We start from the raw sequence: 11,802 nt of genomic DNA on the forward strand, positions 1-11,802 counted from the left end.
AAGTTCCCAAAGGGAAGCAGGAAGTTCCCAAAAGGAAGCAGGAAGTTTCCAAAGGGGAAGCAGGAAGTTCCCAAAAGGAAGCAGGAAGTTCCCAACAGGAAGCAGGAAGTTCCCAACAGGAAGCAGATGATGTGATCCTCTAGCAGCAAACATGTTGCCATTTTTCACTAATCCTGCTTGACATTAGTCTCGAATTTAGGCTCAACTTCCTGGATTAGAGGCAAAGGGCTGCAGAGAAGAACTGGACCGGATCACAGGAGGTTCTGGAGAGTTTTGATGGACCTGAATAGCCCAGACTGACTGACTGACTGGCTGATTCGTTCTGTTTCTCAGCCTGGAAGTCTCTGTTGCCTAGCAACTGTTCCAGACGGATGGAGGCGACTGCGGTTTCCAGCAGACATGGACACCGAGCAGCTCTGAACCGGGTCTCACTCTCTCGACTGCTGCGATTCATCAGACCTCAGCTGATCGGGAAGCTTGGAGGAAGAGGAGGGAGAAAAGGAAGAGGAGTCTGTGAGGACTAAGAAGAGTTCCTGGCAGGAAACGGTTAAATGTTGCGTCTTGCGGCTCCGCTCTGTATTCCCATCATGAGCGGCGAGCGTCAGAAGCATCGAGTGACGTCAGTCGGCATCGCAGGCAGAGCGGACACTGAGGGGGAAATATAGGACATCGAGGAAGAGGAGGAGGAAGAGGACTGCAGTAATCCAGAGAGAAGCAGAAAGAAGCAGCTCTTCATCAGGTACGTCTTCATCGCCTGATGCAGCAGGTTCAGCTGCTGCTGCACATTAAAGGAGCAGTTCCACATTTATGATCATGAAACTAAAAACAGTGAAAACAGAAAATCAGCAAAAGGAATTAGATGTTCTGGATGTTCTGGTTCTGGTTCTAGACTGTTTCTGGTTCTGGTTCTGGATGTTCTGGCCGGTTCTGAGGTCAGTGAATGAACATCTTTAGCAGTGAAACATGAAGGATGAATTCTGTTTCTGGTGTTAACCGGTCCACCTGTTGACCCACCGGATCTGATTCTGGTCAAAGAGACAATGACAGTAAAGATGTCGTCTTCTCCTCTGGACCAGAGGATTGGTGTAGAACACCCTGAGGTCAGAGGTCAGGATCTGCGTCCCTCGGTCTCCAGATCTGATGTTATGATAAATGTTCAGATCTCAGAAAATGTTTATCTGCTTCAGTATTTTTGCTCTGGATGTTCAGATTGAGACATTATCAGAAAATCCATAAAAAATATGCATAAAAATAATCAAATATTTAATGATCTCCTTGCTGCTCTGCTGCAGATTGGACCGCTGCCGTCCTCCTGTCTCTGTCCTCATGTCTCTGATCCCCTGTCTCTGCCTCCCTTCTCAGTTTTCTCGAGGCCCCTGCAGGATGAAGGAGGTACTGCGTCTGTCTCTGTGTAGAGCCTGACCTGACCCCTGACCTCCTCTGCAACACTCTGCACCGTCAGAAGCGGCTCCTCCTGCATCGGTCGCATCATGGACGGCTTCCGGCTGCCGCCCGTCATCGAGGAGGTGCTGGACCCCTCTGGTCAGTGATGAAGATGTTCTGGTAGTTCTGTCAGTCAGTGTTGATGTGGCTGCGAGTCTGGACGGGTTCTCTGGGCGGTTCTGGAGGTGAATTCTCCAGGAGTTTGTTCGGCCGTCTTGTCCTCAGAGCCACTGTACGGTCTTCATCCGTGATGAAGGTGATGATGGTGATGATGAAGGACCCTGCAGCTCTAACATTTCAGTCTTTCTCCCAGGAAATGCAGGAATCACGTCTTCATGCTGCCGTTTTCCCAATCTTGAATTTTGAAACATTTTAAATTGTTTTCATGATGGATTGATTTATTAATTTCTGTGGTACTGAGTTTTCACCACCAGAGGGAGCCAGAGGACGGACTCCTCAGGCTGGTTCTTCAGTTTCTTGATGTTTGGAGCTGCAGCAGTTCAGGAGCTCCTTGGTCGACTGTCTGCAGATGAGCTGTGTGAGCTGAAGGAGGACAAACCCAGCAGGCTGGCCGATACCCTGACGGCCAAGGAGAGGGAGTCCATGGAGGAGAAGGAGGAGCCTGAGGGAGACGGAGAGAAGGGCCAGCAGGAGGACGAGATGGAAGTGAAGGAAAGGGAGTCTGAAGATGACGATCAGGGAGAGGAGGAGGAGCTGGAGGAGCTTAGAGCTCAGGTGCTGCAACTTCTCCTGGAGCTGGATGAGACTCGAGAGGTTTCTCAGCGACATGAGGAGAGCTTCATGGAGATGCAAGGTGAGGAGCTGCAGGATTGGTCACCTGTTGTCATAGCAACAACACTGACCCATATTTAATGTGTGCTTTTTTTAAAACCTTGTTGACCTCTAGTTGACCTCTGCTTTTCCTCCTTAGGTCTGCTAGATGAGGAGCGGCTGGCGAGCGCCCATCAGGCGGAGAGCTTCACCCGGCAGATCCAGAGGCTGCAAGGTGGAGGGTTAGGGTTAGGGATTAGGTTCTGACCCGGTTCTGACCGTGTGGACGCTGCCTGACTGGTTTTGGCTCTGACTGGCTGAGTCTTGTCTCTCTCTGTTTGGTTGTTGCAGCTCAGCTTCGGTCGGCGGAGGAGGACATGAGCAGCCTGGAGGAGGAGAAGGAGAGCGAGCTGGTGGAGGTCCAGCAGGAGCTGCACTCGGCTCAAGAGGAGGTGCTGGTGCTGCAGCAGGCGGCCGAGGAGGCGGCGGCAGAGAGGGAGAACGACATCGCCTCCCTGCAGGAGGAGCTCTGCCGCCTGCGGGTGGAGCTGCAGCGCCTGCACGCCACGGTGGACGAGTACGAGCTGGAGGTCACCTCGCTGAGAGCCGAGCTGAGCATGAAGAGCCGCCGCACAGCCCGGTCAGGTAACCTAGCAACGCAGCCTCATGTCTGGACCAGTCAGGAATCTGCTGATTGATGGGCGGTGGTGTGTTCAGGTGATGTGACTCAGCTGCAGGAAGAGTTCATTTCTCTGACCAGTGAGCGTCAGACTCTGAGCAGCAACAACACGGAGTTGATCAACAAGTTGCAGCAACAGCAGCAGCAGCAGCAACGAGACATGTGAGTGGTTCCGGTCCAGTGTTCAGCACTAAGACTGAAACATTGCTGCTGGTTCTGGTAGTGGTGAAGGACTGGATCAGCTGAATGTTCTCACACTTCTTCCTGGTTGTCTCAGGTGCGGCGACTCGTACCTGGAAGTCAGAGCTGAGGGCCAAACTGAGGACGACGATCAGCTAAAGGCGGATTCCTACATCACTCTGTCCCAGTCCAGACCCGAACTGCAGAGTCTGGACTCGTCAGCAGTCCAGGATGAAATCAGGACCTTGAAGGTCCAGCTGAGAATGGCAGAGGAGTTGGCTCTCAAGGTCCAGCTGGAGGTATCGGGTTTAGCTGCCATTGCTTCCTGCTCTCTGGTTTTCAGTAGATTCTTATAAACGTTTGCTATTTTCGGGATCGACTGGTTGCTTTTTATCCGGTGGTTAAACTCAGTTGTAAGTTATGGTGTCATTAATACCAGCCTGCCACTGCTGTCTGATGAACACCAGGTGTGGATGTTCCCTGTGTCAGTGTGAAGGTCTGAAGAAGGAGCTGGAGGAGCTGCAGCAGCTGCATGAAGGCAGCCAGCGGGAGCGAGCAGCTCTGCAGCTGCAGCTGCAGAGCTGCAAGGCGGAGCTGCAGGAGCTGCTGGGACAAAAGTTGCAGGTAAGAGGTCAGAAGGTCAGTGGGAGCTGGGTGGGTGGTCCTGCTTTGAAAGTCAGACAGCTCAGGGTTTCTGAAGTAGTCAGTGAGGAACACAAGGTTCCCTCCAAGGTAAGAACAAAGATCTGCTAGGTGAGACCTCAGATGCCTCTAGAGTCCAGCCCTCTGTTGCCATGACTACTGTCCATGTGTGTGCATGCTGGCTGATAACTCTGCAGCAGACCTTTAAACTTTTAGTTGCAAGCTATTTGTTTTCTCCATGTGCCTGCTAAACTGACTGATGCAGACCGTCTCCATGTTGACGAGGAGCCTGGGGTCACGTTGGTGACTGTAGCTGAACCTCATCTGAGCTGGAGCTGGGACGAACTTTGACCTGGAAACATCCAACACTCGCCAGGAGTTCAGCTGCCTCAAGAGGCTGCAGTATTAAAACTGAAGTTGGTTTGAACTTGAACCGAAAAGGTTTTATGGTTACAGAGAGGGGGTCACATGACCCAAAAGTTGAGTTTGGGGATTGAAGTAAGCAACAGATCAAACCAGCAGCCTCCCAGCTGAAAGGGGACCTGAGTACGGCCACCGCCTGTTTCACCAGATCTGATAGAAACTCAGTTTGTTTTGTTTATGAGACAGATGTTCCTGCTGCTTCATCAGGAGATCCATTCATTCAGACTAGATCTGACTGAAGCAGACACGTCATTTCTTTAGTCAATTTAGAACTAAAATGACTTTTGAGCTTGAAACTGTGATCTTTGACCCATCGTAGGGTCCAGACCTAATCCTGCGCAGCACCAGCTGGTCTGGCTGACCACAGTGAGATGTTCATGGCTTCAGGAACTTGACCAGGTTCTACTGACACCCAACTGTAGTGGGACTCTTAAAAACAGTTCACTGAGCAGGTTGAGACCAATCTCTGAATTTAAATTAAATGTGAACACTGTGGTGCTGTGGTGGCGCAGGGGCTTGGCACGATCCACGTATTGAGGCCTTAGTCCTCATGGCGGTGGTCACAGGTTCGATTCCCGGCCTGGTGACATTTGCCCCATGTCTTCATTACCCTATTTCCTGTCAAACTGCTTTCAAATAAAGGCCACTAGAGCCAAAACAAAAAATGTGAACACATATGATCTTCCTCTCTGAAGGTCTTGGGTGAAGAATCTGCATCAAAGTGAAACTGTTATTGGAACAGAAGTGGTTTGCAGGGCAGACGGAGCGCGGCGGAGCGCGTGACCCATGTTGGGAGGCCGTCAGGAGTTCGAGTCCCGACCCGGTGACCCTTATCTCATGTCTTCCCCTGTATCTCAACCCTCTTTCCTGTCAATCTACAGTGGAAAAAAAGGCCAATAAATCCAAACATAATAACAGAAATAAAACAATTCTGTGGCCCTAAATACCAATCATTGCCTGAGAGATTTGAATGTTCATGAGAGTTCAGTCACGCTGCTTTTCTGTTGTGGTGGATCAGGATCCCGAGGGCAACCATCCACTCCATCGTTTTAGTCTGAAAGCTGGTCTGGTTCCTTCCTGATGTTGAGCCGCCACAGTGGTACGGTCACAGAAACAACATCATTACCTTCACAGTGAACAGATTGGGGGTGTCTCCGTTTGGGGTGGACATTTCAACGTTTCATGACTGACAGTCGGGCCTTCACTCGTCTTTGGTTCTCATCTTGGTGTGTAGGTTGAAGTTTTTGCCTCTGGTGGAACTTCACTTGTCTCATCTTGTTGACCACAGTGCATATATTCACATCATTTGATATAAAAGACATTGCAACAGTTTTTTTTACCTACTCTTGAGAATCTGAACTTATAACTTGAGGAAAACTTTGTGTAAGACCTTTTACATTTGTGATTCTCACATTGGAGCCTCAGGATCCCAGATTTCTTAGTCCTGTTTCCAGGGCTGCTATTGGACAGTACTTCATCGGCTCTAATGCTAACCCCTGGTAGCGAGGTACCTGCCCTGGGTTGTTCCTCATGACAGACGGTTGTAAGTTCAAACAGGAAGGGATTCTATCCCTACAGCCTCCCAGTTCTAGCATTTGAACATGTAGCTGTAATTTAATGTCTTTGGCTCCCCCTGCAGGTAAAACACGAAGCTGAACAAAAGCAAATGTCAGATTCTTGGTGTTGGACCTGCTCTTTGTTTGGTTTGGGAGTTTTAGATAGCAACTTCTTTCCACCTTCATCCTTCTTTATTGAAGTGTTCCCTAACTTAGTTCTAACTCTGTGGCTCATGGTGGGTAAACCAGTCCATCCATGACCCCACTGTGACCCTACAGATGCTCCTTAGACCATCACAGTGACATAACGTTGGCATGTTGGCTCAGCATTTTGCCTCTGAGCGTGCTTCAGTTGTCTCTTGTCCATCTGTTTGTCTGCATGTGTTCGACTGAGCATCGTCAGATCTGTTTAATAGGAATTTTATACTGTTAACTATAAAATTCTGTTATGCTCGACCTACCAGTCTTTAAATCTCTGTTCATCCAGTCACATTTTATTTACTCCCTGTCGATATTCTCCCTGTCACACCTTCTCACGTTAGTACTTAGATTATTTTCTGCTTTTATTTTCTCCTCTCCCCTCCTCCCTCTACACCCCACCCTGTCTTCTTCCCAGAACTGCACCCGTCCTTCAGAGCCCCCCGTTCTCTCCATCCCCTTCATAGGATTGATTGTTATAGTGGCGTTGATTTGGTGCTGGTGGGAGGAGCTGGCGTCCTAAGGGACCAGGTATGGCCATGGCTTTGCTTCTTTCTGCAGCCAAGAATGGCTGATAAACGAGAACCTGCTCAGAGCACCTTAGTGCAGCTAGTGGAGATGAAACCTGATGCTCCTGATCTGTGTGTCATTCAGACATGCTCAGCACTGATATCATGAGAAATGAGTGAATAAATGTCGCCAGAAAGAAGAACACTGTCTCGTCTCCAGTGGAAAGCCATGTTTCCAGTCAGTTAAAGGATAGAAGAGCAAAGATGACATCCATTAAACTGAAGTTTGCAATCTGATGTTACCTTTTCGTAAAACGGGTTTGGAGGCAGTTTACAGTTTCACCATCATCAACTTTAGTTGGGTATGGCTGACTTCACTGTGGACAGAGACCCACAGCCACATGGAGCATCAAGAACAGAGTGAGCTCTTTACTCTGGCTGAGACATTATAAGGAGGTTCTAGTGGTTTTATATCATGATGTCATCATTTCTGGATGGAGCTCAGTATGCAGAGGTGTGACATCATCATCTTTAGCCCTTCAAACACGTCCTTCTCTGCAGAGGACAATGGTTCACATGAACTGGATGTTCTGTTCATCTGACTAAGATGGATCTACACCAGGAGGTAGATCCAGAACTTTCTAGAGGAGCTTCTGACCTCTAAAGCTCTGGTGAACTGACCTCACTGGGTTCATGTTGAGGTTACAACACCGTCGTGACTGTGGCTCCATGTTGGTGAAGCTTCTGTCAGGACTTTGAACTGGTTGTGGTCCAGTTGTGAGAGCAGAAGGCAGAATCATAGCAGGATCCACCAAATTAGACCAGCATGTAGACTGTCAGAGATTCTTGGCAGTCTACATGCTCCCCCTGCTGGTCATTGGAAAGAATGTCATCTTAGGACATTTTAAGGCTGCATTGGTTCCATTGGTTTTCAGACTGTAACCCTGTAGCTGTCATGATGGCGCCAGTGTCCTCATGTGCCCTTTGGATAAGGTTAAAGTGTTTTGGGGTGGCAGTTAAGGGGTTAAAGGTGCAAACCTCCTCTGGATGACTTATGATGGAAAGTTTACAGTCTGAAAAATGGTTATTCTGGGAAATTGTTTGCTAAGATTGAAGAGATGAACTAATAATCCATCAATGCACCTTTCATTTAAAGATAAGGCAAAATAAAATAAAACTGCCTAATCTTTTGTTTTGGTGATTTTGAACATGATTTATTCCCCTCCCCCGTCATCAGGCCTCTGACAGCATGAAGACAGTTTTTGGTTGAGCTTTCAGATGTTCAACCCTGCCGTCTTCAGTGGTTGTGGTCATGACCTCCAGATGTGTGATTGGTTGTTGGCTGCGGTCAGGAGCGTGAAGTGATGGTGATCCTCCTTCACAGATGCTTCTAACATGACTCTCTTTTTTTGTTTCCAGAAAAGCGACTCTGAAGGCTGGAACATGGCGGTGGCGGCGGTCGCTGTGGCGGCCATTTTGGTTCTGGTTGTCCCCAGTTTTACCAGGGCCTGAGGTCTAACAGGAAGTGACCTCATGGCATGCTGTAGGAACCCGATGGCTTGCTCTCATCCATCCTTGATGTCTCCATGATGCAACACTGCACAGACGTCAACCAGTCGGTTGTTCCTGCAGGTCAGCAGGTCACTCAGCTCTGGGCTTTGCAGATCCACCACCATGATCCACTTTTATTCCACAGCTGGCGTTAGAGCAGCGTGTTAGATGTGTGAACTGACTGAGAACTCCTGCAGAAAAATATCATGATGTTAGAACGGTGGGACGCCTTTGAAAATGTAATTAATTAGAGGCTTTTTAAAATAGTCATGATTTTATCAAAAACTAAATCTGACACAAGAAGCAAAGTTTCAAAGTTTATCGGTTAACGTGAAGCTTGTCTGATGACCGACTGAGTGCAAACTGGAAGGTTGAGGTAAATGTCAGCTGAGCGGAAAACGTTCCCGTCCTCAAACACGCATCAGAACTTCAACCAAACTCTTCCTATAATTTTAAACAATCATTTAATAATAATAACTTGAACTATAATGACATGCAGATTTTTCACAGAAAACTTGCTAAGGTTGGTTGTTTAAATGTCAAGTTTCAGGTCAAACTTTTCCTCTTTCTGCAGATTGAATTCCTCCAGAAAGCATCAAACCCAGATGTTGTCAAATGTTCTCCTCTCCCTCCAGTTAGTTCATCCCAAAGAAGAGCAACCTGTCCACACGTTGGCAACTTTCTGGAAACTCTCATGTTTCAATCTTCTGCAAATTGCAAATCAAGCCAACAGTTCTCTCCAGCATCCACCAGGGGGCGGTGCAACTTCCTCTGCTGCCGTGTTTGCTGGAGAAGAATCTTCTGTTTGGTTCTGATTGGTTCTGATGGGAAGTGTTTAGGCGCTGAATCCATCGGTGATGTGAGGGAAAGTCTTTCCGCTGAGCATCAGAGCCGATAAATGAATGATTTCTTACTGACATTCCAGACACATCACTTGTATTTAGCTCTTTATTATCTCTTCCTGAACTAAAGTAACACTTTGCACATACTGAGAAGAGACAACTAGAAACTGTAGCGAGGAGAACTTTAACGTTTCCTTCATCCTTTGACTCTGCTGCAGTTTGCTTGATACTTCTTGTGTTTTTATCTAATGACTGATGTTATTGACCAGCAAGAAAAGATCTGATGCAGTCAGCTTTATTTTCTCAAAGTGACAAAACTTACATTTCTGTTTGTAGTCGTGCAGCAGCCAATGTAGCAGTGAACCGTGGAGCTTATTTAACTGATTACACTGTGGTAATACCAAAGTTGCTTTAAAAGTTCTGATATTTTAGCACAGATTTGTGTAAGAGACTGTTCACAGGATTCAGTTCAATAAAGCTTTGTTTATTTTGATGATGGAGGAAAACTGGCTGGAAAAGTAGCTCTGATTTAATTCAGCTCCAAAATAATCATTTAAATGAAATGAAATGCACACTACAGAAGTCCAACAGAACCAGAGCAGAACCCGGTTCTTAATCGACTTGTTGAACCTCTGCTGGTCCCGGTCCTGGTTCTGCTCCTGGTCCTAGTCCAGATGAACACTGGGGGTTCTATAATCCTCTGCTGTGATGGAAGCTGTGATGGAAGCAGGGTTTGACCTTTGACCTTTCTCCTGAACTCTTGTTGGCAGTCAGGATGATTGTCCACCAGCTTTGATCCTCCTGACAGCTGCAGAGTAATCTGAGTATTTCTGGAGATGACAGGAGTCGGACTGCTGGACCTTCATGATGTAGGTCGTCATGGCAACAGGCCTACAGTCGTTGAGCGCAGAATAAGGCGGGATGTCTTCCACAACACTGGAACAATCCATCCATCTGATGTTCCTTCCTGATTGTCTCATTTGGTTCCTCTGCAGCTGTTCTGTGTCGTCCGTCTCGTCCCTAAAGGCTCTTTGGTTCCTTCTGGCCCCTGCTGACCCAGGGTTTGTTATTCTCCCTGCTCTGGTGGCGATGCTGCCGTCCACACAGAGGTTCATATCAGTCATGTCGTCTCCATGAGGCTGGCAGAGAGCGATCCGATCAGTAGCCTCAAAACAAGCCAGCAGGGTTTCTTCAGCTTCCTGTGATTGTCTTCTTTAGAGGTAGCCCCTGAACAACGGCTTTATACTCCCAGCAGAGAAAAATAACATTGTGATCTTCTGATTTTTAAAGGGGAGGTTTTCCAGTGTGGATGTTTGCAAACCTGACATTCACAACAAATCCAGAATTTGTTGCTGAGGAAACATTTTGTTTTATATAAGAGCTGATTGAGCATTAAAATGTTGGAATGTAGCGAAGAGTGAGACCAAATTTAGATCAACAGATATTGTCACAAACACGTTGGTGTTGTGTCTGTAGCTAAGCAACAACTGAACTGACGACTTCATTTGCAGCTGATGGTGGAACAGAAACAGCTGCAAAGTAACACTGATGAAAACTGTCCTGGTTCATAATATGGATAAAAACTCTGCTAGCAGTTCAGAATATGATGAGAGAATAGTTTCCATGTCCTGCACCGTATGTGAAACTAACATCCCAGTTCAGACGGGATGAATGAGGAAAACTTTCCCTGTTGTAAAATGTTGATTCTCTTTCAGCAGCAGCTGCACAATGATGTCAGTAGAAATCCTGGATTTAATGAAGAAAACCAGCTCAGAATGACAGAAGATGTTTATTTGTTCAGTTATTTGTTTTTTAAAACATGAGGCGACATCTCAATGTTCCCCACATTCAGAAATCATTTCAAATAAATTCTAATATGATTTAATGTAGTGCATAAAAATGTTGCAGGGTTCTTTAGCTATTAGAATAATCCACACTTACTGGATGGAAAACCCAAAATGAAGCTTGGCTGCTTTTCCAGACACAAACATCCAGATTAGATTTTCTCTGTAGGTTTTAACATTTTGTCAGGTTCTCGTCTGTTTTTCCGTATTTCTGTAAGTTTATGATTGTATTTGACTGGAGACCAAAATATATAGAGAGTAAAATGAAACGGGTCCTGATCGGTGGAGACGTAGTGCCTTGGATCAAGAAGGTTCTGGGTTCATCTGAACTGGATGTGTCTGGTTATCGGACCCGCCAGGATGAGCGAGAGAACCGAACCTTTCATGAACCAGCTGTAAAGATATCTAGAAAACTGAACGTCTGAAAAGCTGCAGGAAAAGTGAAGATCTGCTGAATGGGAGCAGCTGGAGGTGAACCGGGTCACAGAACCGGGTCACTGCAGCTTTTCTAGACTTTCTGTAAAATTCCTGGCATGTCGGCCAGCAGAGACCAACATGAACATTTGACAAACGGTGTAATTTCTTCAGTTTTTGACAGAAGAGTCTGACGGTGAAATAAACTCAGACCTGCACACCAACGTTGCCGTAACTTTCAAGTTTTAGTTTTTTGAGGTTTCCAATTTGTTGGGATTATTTTGAGTTGTGTCTCTGGAGGTCAAAGGTCAACAGTCTAGAAGGAATGAGCTGTAGTTGTTTGTCATTCTGCATGCGACGCTACGAACATTAATAACCTGCATGGTTCTGATCCGGAAGTTCAGCTCAGATGTTTGTTCTGTAATTTTCTGCACAAATAAAAATGTTTTATGTCTCAAAGCAGAACTGAAAGTTTTCACACAATCATCATTTTAATGGCCAGATTGTACAACAATAAAGAGTATTTTTATTTTATTTTATTCTAAATATACTAATAGTAAAGGTATTAGAAATTACAAAGTATTATAAATTATTACAGCTTTTAAAAAAGACAAACTAAAACTAGGTGGGAATTTTTGTCTAAATACTTTTTTCAGAATAAAAGACTTTATTTTCCATGAGTTTTTTTCTGCTGAATATCTGGAAGCTTCAGATTTGAATCAGGAAACTTGAATTATGAATGATTGTTGG

The 11,802-nt window shown here is 46.3% G+C and overlaps 1 protein-coding gene across 2 annotated transcripts; it reads left to right on the forward strand.

Annotated features, from left to right (window-relative positions):
• The first annotated feature begins 42 nt into the window (after positions 1 to 42).
• On the forward strand, positions 43 to 11,517 carry LOC103459829 (coiled-coil domain-containing protein 136). 2 transcript variants are annotated; one of them, XM_008401732.2, is made up of 10 exons: positions 43 to 739; positions 1,363 to 1,542; positions 1,973 to 2,257; positions 2,375 to 2,449; positions 2,566 to 2,859; positions 2,932 to 3,055; positions 3,171 to 3,372; positions 3,563 to 3,697; positions 6,311 to 6,423; positions 7,821 to 7,906. In XM_008401732.2, the coding sequence occupies exons 2-9, from the start codon at positions 1,491 to 1,493 to the stop codon at positions 6,413 to 6,415; spliced, it is 1,272 nt and encodes a 423-aa protein (XP_008399954.1). In that variant the 5' UTR covers positions 43 to 739; positions 1,363 to 1,490; the 3' UTR covers positions 6,416 to 6,423; positions 7,821 to 7,906. The 2 variants fall into 2 exon arrangements, with proteins under 2 accessions (XP_008399954.1, XP_008399955.1); XM_008401733.2 differs by lacking the exon at positions 6,311 to 6,423 and having other exon boundaries at positions 45 to 739; positions 7,821 to 11,517.
• The last annotated feature ends 285 nt before the right edge of the window (positions 11,518 to 11,802 follow it).

This window comes from Poecilia reticulata, unplaced genomic scaffold, assembly GCF_000633615.1.
Source record: "Poecilia reticulata strain Guanapo unplaced genomic scaffold, Guppy_female_1.0+MT scaffold_125, whole genome shotgun sequence".
NCBI lineage: Eukaryota > Metazoa > Chordata > Actinopteri > Cyprinodontiformes > Poeciliidae > Poecilia > Poecilia reticulata.

What these genes read in the sequence shown, in the direction of transcription:
- LOC103459829 (XM_008401732.2), top strand. Translation starts at nt 1,491, where the DNA reads ATGGACGGCTTCCGGCTGCCGCCCGTCATCGAGGAGGTGCTGGACCCC. An exon ending in GAGCTTCATGGAGATGCAAG is followed by an intron (nt 2,258 to 2,374) that starts GTGAGGAGCTGC and finishes TTTCCTCCTTAG; the next exon opens with GTCTGCTAGATGAGGAGCGG. An exon ending in CCGCCGCACAGCCCGGTCAG is followed by an intron (nt 2,860 to 2,931) that starts GTAACCTAGCAA and finishes TGGTGTGTTCAG; the next exon opens with GTGATGTGACTCAGCTGCAG.